Source organism: Rhinoraja longicauda, chromosome 21 (assembly GCF_053455715.1).
Source record: "Rhinoraja longicauda isolate Sanriku21f chromosome 21, sRhiLon1.1, whole genome shotgun sequence".
NCBI lineage: Eukaryota > Metazoa > Chordata > Chondrichthyes > Rajiformes > Arhynchobatidae > Rhinoraja > Rhinoraja longicauda.
The window spans coordinates 19,755,987-19,771,378 of NC_135973.1; the positions used below are offsets into that span (position 1 = coordinate 19,755,987).

At 44.1% G+C, this 15,392-nt stretch overlaps 1 protein-coding gene across 7 annotated transcripts in view; it reads right to left on the bottom strand.

The window, feature by feature from the left end:
* Positions 1-9,527: 9,527 nt before the first annotated feature.
* Positions 9,528-15,392, bottom strand: part of LOC144604008 (CREB-binding protein-like) — a 96,343-nt gene continuing 90,478 nt past the window's right edge. For all 7 annotated transcript variants that reach the window (XM_078417996.1, XM_078417995.1, XM_078417991.1 and 4 more), the window contains 2 exons: positions 14,575-14,856; positions 9,528-13,555 (listed from right to left, as the gene is read on the bottom strand). In XM_078417996.1, coding sequence (XP_078274122.1) covers positions 11,375-13,555; positions 14,575-14,856 — 2,463 coding nt within the window. In that variant the 3' untranslated portion in view covers positions 9,528-11,374. The remainder of the gene's footprint in view (positions 13,556-14,574; positions 14,857-15,392) is intronic.

Here is a 15,392-nt window from a genome sequence, read left to right on the forward strand (position 1 = left end):
GCGGCAGCGGCGGTCCTGGGGAGAACTGCCCACTCGGCGCCTGATTGAAAACCCGAACATTAAAAGAATAGACAAAAAATGTGAACATCTGACCGTTGTCTCCCAGTTCACTTTCTCGGGAAGTCTCCCCGCCACAACCTCCGCATATTCCCCAGCCCCGCGCTGCCTCCCTCCTGCCAGATCTTCTCCCCAGCCTAACATTGATTTTGTCTTTTTGCAGTATTGTTGGTCTGCTTTTATGTGTATGTACATGTGTGTGTGTGTGTGTGTGTGTGGACGTGTGTGTGTGTACGTGTGTGTGTGTACGTGTATGCGTGTGTATGTGTACGTGTATGTGTGTGCATGTACGTGTGTGTGTACGTGTGTGTACGTGTGTGTGTGTACGTGTGTGTGTGTGTGTACATATACTGTTCCGAGGGGTTAGCGTGGGAGACAGTGTCATCAAAGATAATAGAGGAGTAAGACAGACCACTCTGTGCTAGACTGGGCAGTGTTCGCAAATCTCTGCAATTTCTTCGTATATAAAATGTTTTGCAAACAATTATTTTTGTTCAACTTCTTGGATAAGTTGACATTTATAACTATTTCTTGAAGAGTTGCTGCTTCGTGATCTTTAAACTTTGAATGTTACTGATTGAGATCCACTCCGTATCGGGCCAATTGATCATATTTAATGAACTGTTTTTTGCTTTCTCTGTTAATTTTAATTTCACCTCCACGAGCTGTATCTCTTTTTGTTTTATTTTTTTTTAAGTCATGGAAGCAAAGATTAGGCATTTGCAAACAATGGAACTCTACGGTATCCACAATATAATTGAAAAGACACTTTATACTTGGAGCCAAGAAATTTTGAATTGGTGAATTGATTAGTTAAAAACACTAATGACAGCCACGAAAATGACCAATGCTGCCTGACGTGGTACAGAAGCATGAATCAAATTCAAATAGACACAGTGGTGGAGTAAATCACCGGGTCAGGCAGCATCTCTGGAGAAAAAGGATGGGTGATGTTTCAGGTTGGGACCCTTCTTCAGACAAGGGCTGGTATATAAATAAGGACCTGATCGTTTCATTGGTTAGCTGATATACAAAACAGTGCAACCCTGTATATCTCGCACACAAAATTATGTAAATCTTACCATGAATGACAGAAATAAAAAGTGTTATCCTTCCTTATGAAGTTCATTTTTGAATGATTTAAGATTGAGGGGGTTGGTGCAATATACTGCTAATGCACAAATGTGTCATTATGAGATATTCACATTTGAAAAATCCATAAATCACAAAAAAAACAAGGTGCCTATGTTATTTAACCATCTTATCGGTTAAATTTAAATATGATTTTTTACAGGTTGTAGGGTAGTGGGTAAGGATCGTGTTAATGCATGTAACTCATTTTTCACAAAAGTGAGGGTTAGCACTATATCGTACCGACCCCCTCAATTATATGTTAAATTCAAAACTAAACTATGGTAGAAATGTACTTTATTCATGTCTAAAGCTAGCACTTTATCAGTGTAGATATGTATGCATTACATTTTATTACACAAATCTGCAATTTAAAAAATCTTGACATGTATTCAGTTATTTTATTCACAATATTAGGATTTGGAAATAAGTTTGATGTCACTGATTGTGAATGTATATGGGTAGGTCCTAATGAAATGTATGTGAGAGAACAGTGATCATGATAGGGAGAACCATGTGCTGAGAAGTGTGTGCATGACTGATTTTTAAAATATAAATTATATATATATATATTATATATAGAGAGAGCGATTGAAGGAAAAAGGTTGCTAAACAAATAATTAGAGGAAATCACAAGAAAGAAACTATATGTGTGTGTATGTGTGTGTGTAAATACATAAACCATAAAGGTCAAATCGCCTTTATGGCTTATGTACATCATGTGAAAAAAAAGATGCGAGAAATAGAGCGCTGCTTTAAATCAAAGTTGCTTCTGATCCATGAGAAGGAACTTCGAGATCTATTTATCTCGATCTTGCCTCTCACACACAAACACACATTCATATATATATATAATATATAATAAGTTAAATTTGTGCAGTATGTTAGAACAATACAAGGGGAACTGCACAAGAGAGGGGGCTGGGGAGGACGGGTGGGAGGGAAATGGGCAGAAACAGTAAGAAAGAATAAAATCAAAGAAATTAAGCAGGGGGAAAACCATTTAAAAAGAAAAATAACAAAAAAATGTGAATTGATAGATGAGATATATTCTGCATTTTAATGGTATAATCACACATACTGTTCCCCCACAACACTGATTACACTGCGAGAGGCATAACGAATGGTAGGGTTTGCTTACTAAATTGGCGGACGTTCCGCTCCGTCCTACACTTCAGTATACGCGATTTCGACAAAGTGGTCCATCTTGCTCCTCTCTATTATCTTCGGTGTCAATATCCCACAGCTGAAATGTCTATAACCAGGGTCACCATCTCAAAATGAGAAATGGACACTTATAGGAGACAACGATCAGAATGACATCCCAGAATTCTCCACCCACGAGGATTGCGGCAGCTAGTCATAGAGTCACATAACAGGGAAACAGGTCTTTCAGCCCAACTCATCCATGCCCCATCTAATCTATGCACATTTACCCATGTTTGGCCCATATCCTTCTAACAGCTTTTTTCCACTAGTATTCTACTCAATAACCAAAGTCTGTAGTATCTTTTTTGCTCTGGTTTATTTTCACCCACATGTTTAGACCATAATGTTGTATCCTTATTGTTTTGATGTGTTTATGGTTTATTCTTAATTGTTAACTATATGTTTGTGTTGTCAGTTGTGAGCGGACCACCAAGGCACATTCCTTGTATATCCACATACTTGGCCAATAAACATTCATTCATTCATTCTTTCCTTTCAATGTACCTATAGCGGCCAGCTTCTCATCTATCAATTAGCTCCCAAGCTGACCCTTACATAGAACGGGTGAAATGATAAGCTTATAACGCAAGCAATAACAATAACAGAGACCTTCTCGATGTTTGAATTAGTTAGATGTTTTTTATTTGGTCGCAATATAACATATTGGCATATCTCTTGTCATCGACTGGTTATTGATTCGCTTGGTAAAATTCCATATCTGGCTGAACCTCTGTCAGCACCTTCTCGGCTCCCACTGCCAACGTCCATAAACTGCCGTGACTCTAGCTCCGACCAGCCCATACGTAAGTATAGCATTAACTCTTTAGTGTCCAAACTACAGCAGGATACAAGGTAATATAATAATATGCAAAAATAACATAAATGCAGAATGGTTTCTAGAATACCTATACAATGTTGTTATAGTACCTGCCTCAATTATCTATTCTAACAACTCGTTCCATACACCCACCACTGAAAATGTTGCCTCTTAGGTTCCTATTAGACAATAGGTGCAGGAGTAGGCCATTCGGCCCTTCGAGCCAGCACCGCCATTCAATGTGATCATGGCTGATCATTCTCAATCAGTACCCCGTTCCTGCTTTCTCCCCATGTCCCCTGACTCCGCTATCCTTAAGAGTTCTATCTAGCTCTCTCTTGAATGTATTCTGAGAATTGGCCTCCACTGCCCTCTGAGGCAGAGAATTCCACAGATTCACAACTCTCTGACTAAAAAAGTTTTTCCTCATCTCTGTTCTAACTGGCCTACCCCTTATTCTTAAACTGTGGCCCCTGGTTCTGGACTCCCCCAACACTGGGAACATGTTTCCTGCCTCTAACATGTCCAACCCCTTAATAATCTTATACGTTTCGATAAGATCCCCTCTCATCCTTCTAAATTCCAGTGTATACAAACCTAGTCGCTCCAGTCTTTCAACATATGACAGTCCCGCCATTCCGGGAATTAACCTAGTAAACCTACGCTGCACGCCCTCAATGGCAAGAGTATCCTTCCTCAAATTTGGAGACCAAAACTGCACACAGTACTCCAGGTGCGGTCTCACTAGGGCCCTGTACAACTGCAGAAGGACCTCTTTGCTCCTATACTCAACTCCTCTTGTTATGAAGGCCAACATTCCATTGGCTTTCTTCACTGCCTGCTGTACCTGCATGCTTCCTTTCAGTGACTGATGCACTAAGACACCCAGTGCGTCCCCTTTGTACGTCCCCTTTTCATAACTTGACATCATTCAAATAATAATCTGCCTTTCTATTCTTACCACCAAAGTGGATAACCTCACACTTATCTACATTAAACTGCATCTGCCATGCATCTGCCCACTCACACAACCTGTCCAAGTCACCCTGCAACCTCATAGCATCTTCCTCACAGTTCACACTGCCACCTAGCTTTGTATCATCGTCAAATTTGCTAATGGTACTTTTAATCCCTTCATCCAAGTCATTGATGTATATTGTAAATAGCTGCGGTCCCAACACCGAGCCTTGCGGTACCCCACTAGTCACTGCCTGCCATTCTGAAAGGGACCCATTTATCCCCACTCTTTGCTTTCTGTCTGTCAACCAACTTTCTATCCATGTCAGTACCCTACCTCCAATACCATGTGCTCTAGTTTTGCCCACCAATCTCCTATGTGGGACCTTGTCGAAGGCTTTCTGAAAGTCGAGGTACACCACATCCACCGGCTCTCCCGTCAATTTGCTCTGCTCCCGGACTTTTCAAACTGACTACTAGCGTCCTCTTAGCGCTCTTTTTAAACTGCCTTTTCCACTGCAATTAACATTTACTTTTCTTGCCCCTCTGACCTTAAAGATGTGTTTTTGATTACCATACCCTGGGAAAAAGTCACTGTGCATTCACCCTATCTATTCCCCTCATGATTTTATACACATCTATAAGATCACCCCTCAGCTTTCTGTGTTCCAAATAAAGTCTTAGCCTGCCCAACCTCTCAAAAGGTCAGGCCCTCAGTTCCAGGCCACATCCTTGTAAATCGTCTCTGCACTCTTTCCAGCTTAACAATATCGGTCTTATAGCAGAGTGACCAAAGCTGAACACAATTCTCCAAACGCAGCCTCGTCAACATCTTGTGCAACTGTATAGTTCACAGTATATTTAGGGACTTTCTGATTTTAAGAGAATCAAGAAAATAAGAACAATGCAGGAAAGCGGTGAAAATATAGAAAAAAGGAACTGCTGGTTTACAACTGAATACAGTCTGATGAAGGGTCCCGACCCGAAATGTCGTCTATTCATGTTCTTCAGAGATGCTGCCTAACTCACTGCCTTTTTAAAAAAAACTTGTTTTATTATTTCTTCCACACACATAGTACAGAACACATACGACATGGAGGAGATACATGTTCAGTTACACCTGTTTTCACGTATATTCTCTTCTTTTCATGTCTGTTATGAACATGGTTTAATAACTACTTCCTCATTGGTAATAATAATTCACGTATTACCTCAACAAGGATATCACTCATCATATACCTTACCTCTCGTACCACCTATGAATTGACTCCTGTAACTGTGATATTAACCAAACGATCAACAGGTGTAATAAAAATAAAAATAAAAACGAAAAAGTAAATAAATAATCAAAACACAAAAGAAAAAAAAAAAGAAAAAAGGTGACTAGAGTTCTGGCATCGCATGTATTAATGGTAACCATCTTTTAACAAACTCATCTGTTTTCAACTGTATTTTTGCTGTGATTTTCTCCATGATAAAGACACTTTTTATCCTGTCTCTCCATTACGTTATGCTGGGGGCTTGTGGTTTCAACCAGGAAACTGTTATCATTTTTTTTGCTATCAAAAGTAGAATTCTCAGTAGATAAATTAACTCTCCATCTGTCATATTATCAGGGAGTATACCCAGTATACAGAGTGCTGGATCTAAAGTAAAGTTAATGCCCAACACCAGTTCAATTTCCTTTTGAATACTCTTCCAGAAATCCAGGAGCTTTGGGCAATCCCAAAATATATGTGTGAAGTCCCCCACCATTCCAGTCCCTCACTGCCTTTTTTTTTTGCAGGAAATTGGTGTTGAGGTAAAAGCCACAATTTCATTAAATGGTGTTGGGAGCCGTAAGGAGTAACACGGTCATCTCCTGCTTCAATTTATGGCCTTATGTCTTGCAGCAATGAATGAAGTCAAGATGATCAGCACTCTTCCTGCCCTGTGTTCATACCATAACTGCCTCATACACAATGTCTGCCCCTTGTTAGTGATCCAAGAACAATCTTTGGTAGGCTTCTCTGTAATTTTCTGAAGTTTCTATCAACTGTTTACCTATTCATTTTCTGAGCCGTTAATACAAAGAAAAATGAAATATCATTGCGAACTCCTCAAACAGCAGATGCTGGAACTACTCAGCAGGTCAGGCAACATCTGTGGGCAGAGAAACACTGTCAGCATTTCAGTTCAAAGACTCTTCATCCAAATTTTCAATTCAAGGAACCTGATTGGTTGAGAAATGCTTTAAAATGTTGAGGTTGAGAAAGGGGCAGCACAGCGGCACAACAGGTAGAGCTGCTGACTCAGCACCAGAGATCAGGCTGTGATCCAGAACACAGGTGGCATCTGTACGGAGTTTGCATTTTCTCCCTGTGACCGCGTGGGTTTCCTCCGTTTGCTCCAGTTTCCTCCCACATTCCAAAGGCATGCGGGTTTGTAGGTTAATTGCCCCCTTTAAGTTGCCTCTCGGGAATAAATGAGAAAGTGGGTTAACAAAGAACCAGTGTGAATGGGTGATCGTGGTCTACATGCTGTATCTCTAGTCTAAACCAAATAATCTGCATTTATCTGATACTTGTGTTTCAATCTGTTTGAGATTCTTCAATTATTTCATACATCCAGGATTCACCCAAGTCTGAATTGAAAAATAGAAATATTCAAGAAAAACTAATTTAAATGACAAAAATGCACACATAGTACATAGAATAATACAGGAATAGGCCATTCGGCCCACATACACCGATCAGCCAAAGCATTATGACCACTGACAGGTGAAGTGAATAACATTGATTATCTTGTGACAATGGCACCTGTCAAGAGGTGGGATACATTAGGCAGCAAGTGAACAGTCAGTTCTTGAAGTTGATGTGTTGGATGCAGGAGAAATGGGCAGGAGTAAAGACCTGAGCAACTATGACAAGGGCCAAATTGTTATGGCCAGACAACTGGGTCAGAGCATCCCTGAAACGGCAAGGCTTGTGGGGTGCTCCCGGTCAGCAGTGGTACCTACCGACAGTGGTCTAAGGAGGGATAAAGCACGCAAGGCTCATCAATGCGCGAGGGCAACAAAGGCTATGCCATCTGGTCCGAACTGACCGAAGGTCTACTGTGGCACAAGTCATAGAAAATTTTAATGGTGGTCACGGGAGAAATGTCACAATACACAGTGCATCGCACCCTGCTGCGTATGGGGCTGCACACGGAGGACCAATAGTATATCAGGCAGGTGGTCATAATTTTTTGGCTCATCAGGTCATAATGTTTTGGCTGATCGGTGTATTTCTGTGCTGATCATGATGCCAAGCTAAACTAATCACTTCTGTCTTAACATGATCCATACCCCTCTATTCCTTGAATATGCAGGTGACTATCTAAAGGCATCTTAAACGCCAGTATTGTGTCAGTTCTACCACCATCACTAAACTAAACCCGCCAAATCTTCCAGCAATTTGCTTTTTGCTCCAGATTCCAGCATCTGCGGTCTCTCGCGTTTCCACGTCATCCCAGTATTCAGAGGTGTGTGCCCACACCACGATCCAAGACAATCTTTGATGCTCGATAGAAGTGATGCAAGGGCGTGACAGGATTGCAAAGGTGAGGTTGTTGCACTTTGAGAAAGGCCGAGGTTGAATATCTGGAGTGATGCAAAAGCTGTTGTTATTATGCTTCTGAGAACAAATGAATTACAATTGTAAAATGATGAAAACTGAACTTCTAGGCATTTGGAATTAACGCGAGATTAGTATAAATGGGCAGGTGATGGTCAGCGCAGACTTGGTGGGCCGAAGGGCCCGTTTCTGTGCTGTATCACCACCTCTTGAACATAGAACAGTACAGCACAGGAACAGGTCCTTCGGCCAACAATGTCTGTGCATGATGCCAAGTTAAACTAATCTCCTCTCCCTGCATGTGATCCATATCCCTCCATTTCATATTCATGTACCTATCCAAAAGCCTGTTAAACACCACTTTCATATCTGCCCCCACCGCCACCACAGTGCACTGCAGTCCCCACTACTCTGTGTAAATAACTTTTCCGTTATACTTTCCCCCTCTGCCCTTAAAGCTATGTCCTCTACCTACTGACATTTCAACCTTGGGAAATAGGTTATGACTGTCTACCTTATCTTTGCTGCTCATAATTGTATACACTTTCTATCAGGTCTCCTCTCAACCTCCAATGTTAAGGAGAAAACAATCCAAGTTTGGCCAACCTCTCCTTACATCTAATACCCTCTAATCCTGTTACACTTCTTCTGCACTCTTTCTAAAAGTTCCACATCCTTCCTGCAACGGGATGACCAGAACTGCACAAAGTATCTCTATCTGTTTCATGGAAGACTTGAACTCTGTGTGTAGCACCTTTGATCAATCTCCTCAAATTCACCTACAATCAGATTCAATCCTCTCATCCTAAACCATGCCAGAAAACACCATCTCTACAGCATCAGGTAACAGCGAGTTGTGTGAAGAGGACACTGCATCTGCTGCAGATGCCGTACTGAGACAAGTTTCCAAAGGATTTTTCTGTCAATGTACCTGTCAAATATCTTGTGTTTTACAGTAAAGGCACTGCGTAAGTACAGTGCAGAAACAGGCCCTTCGCCCAACGTCCACGACAACCAAAATATCCCATCTATACTAGTCCTATTTGCCTGCATTTGGCTCATATCCCACTAAACATTTCCTATTCAATGTGCCTGTCCAAATGTCTTTTAAATGGTGTTATACTACCTGCCTCAACTACCTCCTCTGGCAGCTTGTTCCATATACCCACCATCCTCTGTGTGAAAAAGTTGCCCCTCCGGTTCTTATTAAATCTTTCCCTTCTCACCTTAAATCTCTGCCTTCTAGTTCTTAATTCTCCTATCCCGGGTAAAAGATTGTGCATTCACACAATTTATTCTCATGATTTTATACACCTCTATAAGATCACCTCTCAACCTCCTGTGCTCCAAGGAATAAGTCCTAGCATGCCCAACTTCTCCCTATAACTCAGGGCCTCGAGTCCTGGCAACATCCTCGTAAATCTTCTCTGCACTGTTTCCAGCTTAAATACAATAAATACAAACTGCTGTGCACGCACGCATGCACACGCACACACAACTGGGCATATGAAGTTCTCTTCATGTTAATTCTAAAATAAGTATTTTCACAGAATCAATCACAAATAAGCCACTTGAAAGCACAGAGATAAACAGTGAAATCCTGTAAAATGAATGTCCTGGGAAACGAGAAAGCACGTTAAACGGACACCAGAAACCACAAAAAGTTTTCAAAAACCAAACATGTCACAGAAATCGAGCTAACCAGGAGAGGAGGGAGAACAAAGACACAGTTGCTGCAGGATTTATACACATGATCCAATAATACAGGTTTTATTTTCATAGATTTTAAATGTGGTCTGGATACGGTCAGATGAAAGGGATCTTGCATCTTAAAGCTTGCAAGGATCTCACAGAAGACAGGCCATATCTGCCTCTCAGTGTACATACTATCAATGCCACACAAAATCAACTCAAACAGAAACATATATAGAGCAAAAATAACCAGAAACCCAAACACACACCCACTGTCTGCGGTTGAATGTATCCAGTGTCCAGGTTTTAATATTCTAACTTATCACAGTTCAGTATTGTTGATTTTGCATAATTCTGAATCACATACATAAACACCTGCATGCAGGCAGCTCAGATTAACCTTCAACCGAAAGAACTAGGTAATCTGATGGAATCAGTCACTGTCCCATCAGTAACCATCATTCTATATACTTGGCTGAAGTATAAGTTACACAAGTGGCGAGACTAGAGTGAGGCTGCATAGAAATCACGCCTTAAACTTTACAAGCTGTATAGAAATTGTGGCATTCCAAAAATGTAGTTCCTATTTAAAAAAATGTTAATCATCAAAACAAAAGCAAGACAGGTTACTGAAAACCTTGTGTTTGAAGAAAGCAGGGTTGGATTTTCCCAATCACAGGAATTGGTGATTCTTTATTTTTGGTAGTAATGTGTCACACAGGAGGGAAATGGTGTCCATGTGTGGATGGTTTTGTGTGCGTGTCTGATTGTACACATGCACATATTTGTAATCGTGTATGTGTGTGCATGTGTGTGATTGTGCGTGATTGTGTAGGCGTGCACGCTGTGTATGTATGTACATTTGCATGATTGTGTATGCTTATTTTCGTGGATGTCTATATGCACACGTGGCCTGGGATTGGGATCATGGAGCAGTTGTAGGCTTCTGTTTTAAAAGCACTACTTTAAAAGGTAAGCTCTTTCAATTCTGGAAAGCTGAATTTGGAGGTCTATACTTGGTGGGATTGATCAACACCTTTAACAGGGGTGGGGAGCGTTAAGGAGTGGATTTTAAACATATATTCCCTTTTACTTTTAAAAAACATTGCTTCAAATACTAAAGAAGTACAAACCTGTTTTCTGTTGCACACAGTTTATTTAACAATATGGTATATAAGTAAGAAATGAGTTTTAACCAGTTTATACAGTGATTGAGTTTTGGTTCCTTATTTATAGTAATTATATAACTTGCATGATTTACACTATAATTGCTTTCTTCTCATTTCAAGTTTCACAGAGAATGAAGGAGGAAAAGGAAAGATATTTCTTCTATTAAAATCACCACAATCTATCAGTGATCATCCTAGTTTCACTAAAACCAGTTTATCATGAAACAAAGCAACAATTTCTACATCTGCAAGACAAGGTTTGGCTTTAGCCAGTACATATGTGCAATGGTCTATTCCTATCTATACAAATTCAATACTTGAAACGCCCGCACAGACTTCACTATAGAAAAACCTTCCCAGAACACGGCAGAAAATTATTGGTATACATTATATGTTGCATTTTTAAGGAAAACTTTGTTCCTGGTTTTTAAACACAAAAATGCTTAAAGTCTGAAAAGTACAAAATAAAAAATATGAATAATATAATGAACGCATTCATCTCCATTTAAAAACCTCAGGCAGAGTCATTAGCAACAAAAGGGAAACAAGAAACAAAATGGAAAAAAAAAAAAAACTCGACCAGAATGTGCAACCAGTCTGAACAAAAAATATATTCTTTGTATTTTAACAGCAAGTCATCCCTAAAAGTCTAAGGAAGTTGCAGTTCCTTCCAGGGGTCTGCACACCCCCAGACAGCTGAAATTTTCAGTACAAAAAAAGTATCAGGAGAAATCCCTCCCAAAATGCTACAAGTTTTCTTCCACAAATTTTTCTAGTGTGTCACATGTAATGGTGGAGCTTGTTAGGCTGGAGGTGTCAGTGCCCAGTCCTAAGTCACCAGTGGCGCTGTGTATAGCACTAATGCCAGGATTAGTCAGTTGTGGAAGCATTGCACTCTGTTCTGGGGTGCTAAAGAGTCCCTGATCCATGGGGTTAGCCTGGGATGCTGCCAGTCCAGGGTGCGGGGAGCCGGTCTGTGGCGAGATGTGGTGAGGGGAAGGCTGCGGCTGTATTCTGGGCGAAGGGCTGGAATGTGGAGGCTGGGACTGGGGCCGTGGGGAGGGTACCGGCTGTGGCGATCGCACCTGGTTGCTGAGGGAAGTGGCGATCTGCTGGTTCTGCAGGTGAGAAGGCTGCGGCTGTCCTGAGAGCATGTGCTGCTGGGGGCTCATGGGATTGGGCTGTACTGACGAGCTCATCTGTTGCTTCAACTGCTGCTGCTGGAGGATGCGCTGCTGCAACGTCTGCTGGATGGTCGGAGCCCCCTCGCCCGCTAGCTGGTTCATCTGCCCCAGCTGGCTCATCTGCCCCATCGGCCCGCCTTGGATGGGCATGTGTTGCTGCATGCGTTGTTGCGGCATGGCTTGTGGGTACGCTGGTCCTTGCGGTTGCTGGAACTGGGTGTGACCCGCCATGCTTGCAGCCATGCCAGCACCCTGCTGTTGCTGCTGCTGCTGCTGCTGCTGCTGGATGATCTGCCTCCTGATCAGCAGATCCCGGTACTGGGGGTTGATGGCCGGCAGGTTGGGGTTGTGGCCGGGGTTCATCATGCTCATGGTTTGACCTTGGTTGTTCAGGCTGCCTAGGCCTTGCTGCTGTGGGGACAGGGCAGGTCGCTGGGCAGCTGCCTGCATGGGACTCAGGTTCTGCAGGGGGTTTTGCATGCCGGCTTGCGTGTGCATGCCCGCTTGTTGCACCCGGGGCTGGGCATGCGCTTGCATGCCGGGCTGGCTGGCCTGGTACTTGGCCGTTCGCTGCTTTATGAAGGCCGCCATCAGCTGCGGGTTGGACTTGAGGATGTTGAGCACCTGTTGTTGCTGTTGTGGGGAGCTGGGCGACTTCAGCGTCCGTAGCAGGTCCTGCAGCGCGTTGGGGGAGATGCTGCCTCGCGGCGGCTGCTGGGAGCTGGGCATCCTCTGCCCGGCCGTGGTCTGCGGCGGCGTCATCTGCATAGCGCCCCTGGGCATGCCAGGCTGCAGGGGCTGCGACAGCGTTGTCCCCTGCGGCCACTGCCCAGGCTGCATGCTCGGCATGGCCTGCCCCATCGGCAGCCGCGTCACCTTCATGTTGACCGGCGGCATCTGCCCCACGGGCCCCATCTGCTGCCCTATCATGTTCTGGCGCACCATGCCCAGCCCGTTGTTCATGCTGGCCATCTGGTACAGGTGGTGCTGCTGCTGGGCCTCCAGCTTGATCTGTCTGGCCACCTCCAAAGCTGCAGCGGGCGGGGGCTGCGCGGGTGGGGGTTGCGGCAGTGCCGGCACCTGGTTGGCGGGCTTCCCCTGCGGGACGGTGGCAGGGGACTGAATCCTGGGCGGGTTGGGGAAGTCAGCGGGCAGGTTGTTGGACGGCGGGGTCTGGGGCTGGGGCTGGGGTTCGGGCGTCTGCGGCGTGCCCGGCGGCTGCTGCTGCTGCCCAGTGGGGGTAATGGGCGCGGCTGAGGTAGGGGACGGCAGGCTTTGCTGAGGCACGTTCCCCCGCTGCATGGTGGCCATCCTCCTACGCAGCATCTGCGCCTGCAGCAGCCGGTGTTGAAGCTGTTGCTGCCGCAGCTTGTGTTTGATATTGAGGCAGAAGGGCACGGGGCATTTGTTCTCTTGGCAGTGCTTGGCATGGTAACAGCAGAGGGCAATCAGCTGCTTGCAGACGGGGCAGCCTCCGTTGGTCTTGCGCTTGCAGCCCTTGGTGTGTTGCACCACCCGCTTCATCTTCTGGCAGGACGGCAGCGAGCAGTTGGCATTGCGGCACTGGCAGGCGTGCACCAGAGACTGGATGCAGCGCTGGATGCTGAGGCGCCGAGACTCCTGTGGGCTCTTGGACAGCGGATCGGGCTGGTTGCTGCTCTCGTCGTCCAACCCCAGTCCCCACTTCACCATTTTGTGCTCGTGGCCTTTAATGTTATGGCAGTTGACACATAGATCGTAATCCTAGACAGGCAAAGAAAAGAGAAATGAAAACCACTGCATTATAAACAACAAAGAGTCAGAGTGGACAGCAAGCTCTTTGGCCCACCTTGTCCATGCTGAGCAAGTTGGAATACAGGGTTAGTCGCACACCCTCCTAAATGCATCCTATCCTGAAATGTCACCTGTTCATTCCCTCCCCAGATGCTGCCTGACACAGAATTAATCCAGCACTTTGTGCTTTACACAAGATTCCGGGATCTGCAATTTCTTGTGTGTCCATCATTATATTTGTCCAAATGTCTTTTTAAAGTAATAATTGTATCTGCTTCTATAGCTTCCTCTAACAGCTCATTCCAGATACAGACTACCCCCTGAGTGAAAAAGTTGTCCCCAAAGTGAAGTCCCTCTTAAATCTCTCCCCTCTCACCGTAAGCCATTGCCCTCTAGTTTTAGAATTCTCTACCCTGGGGAAAAGACTGAGCATTCATTTTATCCATGCCTGCACACAATACTCCAATTGCATCAAACCAAAGTATTAGAGCTGCAACACGACTTCTTGACATTTATACTCAATGCCTCGACCAATGAAAACAAGTGTATAAGTGGGTGGCACGATGGCACAACGGTGGAATTGCAGCCTAACAGCGCCAGAGACCCGGGTTCGACCCTGATTATGGGTACTATTTATAGGGTGTTTGTACGTTCTCTCTGTGACCACGAGTGTTTTCTCCAGGTGCTCCGATTTCCTCCCATACTACAAAGACGTGCAGGTTAGTAGGTTAATGGGCATTGGTAAAATTGTCACTACAGTGTAGTGTACAGGGTGATTGCTGGCCAGTGCGGAATTGGTGGGCCGAAGGGCCTGTTTCCGCGTTGCATATCTTGTCAAAAGTACCATAAGCTTTCTTTGCTACTTGTGTTACCACTTTCAGGGAGCGATGGAGTTGGACCCCAAGATCATCCATGATGGCCGATGACTAGTTGTCTAAGGTCCCTCTAATGGGGCTCAGTCAGGAGCCGTCATGGCAAGCCCTCCTTACCTCACACACCGTGCAGTGCCACCGTGTTTCCACGTGATGCTTGCACTCGTTGCAAGTGTAAACGAAGCGGTCCTGGCCTTGGTTGTGCAGCTCCACCAGCATGCACATGGTGGACCACTTTGCCCGGCGCACTGAGGAGAACTCCAGGTGCTTGTCCCTGGCGATTGTTAGAAATGCGTCTCGGCCGTCCATCAAGTCACAGCCGAGCAGTGCGTCGGGGTCCACGACGGAGGGCAGGGTGTTCACCACAGGGCCGGCATGGAAGTGGATGACAAAAAATACCTGAAAAACAGCCCAGCACCCTCATTACAGTGAATCGGCAGAGACAGGTAGATCAATGCAGGAGTGATGGTTAATGCTAGCTAGAAATTCAATGTGAATAGAAACACAGGGAACTGCAGGTGCTGGTTTACAAAAACAAAAAAGATGAAGTGCTGAGTAACTCAGCGGGTCAGGCAGCATCAGTGGAGGGAGTGGATAGGTGGCATTTTGGGTCGGGAGCCTTCTTCATCTGAAGAAAGGTCCCGATCCAAAACGTCACCTAACTGTGTTTTCCAGAAACAAGCTAAGTTACTCCAGCACTTTGTGTAGGAATCAATATTTTAGGAATAAACATTTTCAATGAAAAACCCAAACATTTAGTATTAAGTTTATTATTGTCACGTGTACTGAGATACTTCAAAAAGTTTTTGTTTGGGTATCATCCAATCAAATCAGATAATACTATACATGAACACAATCTGACAAACATAAGAACAACAGGTAGAGCAAAGAGAAAAATACCAGAGTGCAAAATAGATCCTTAATTATTACGAAGA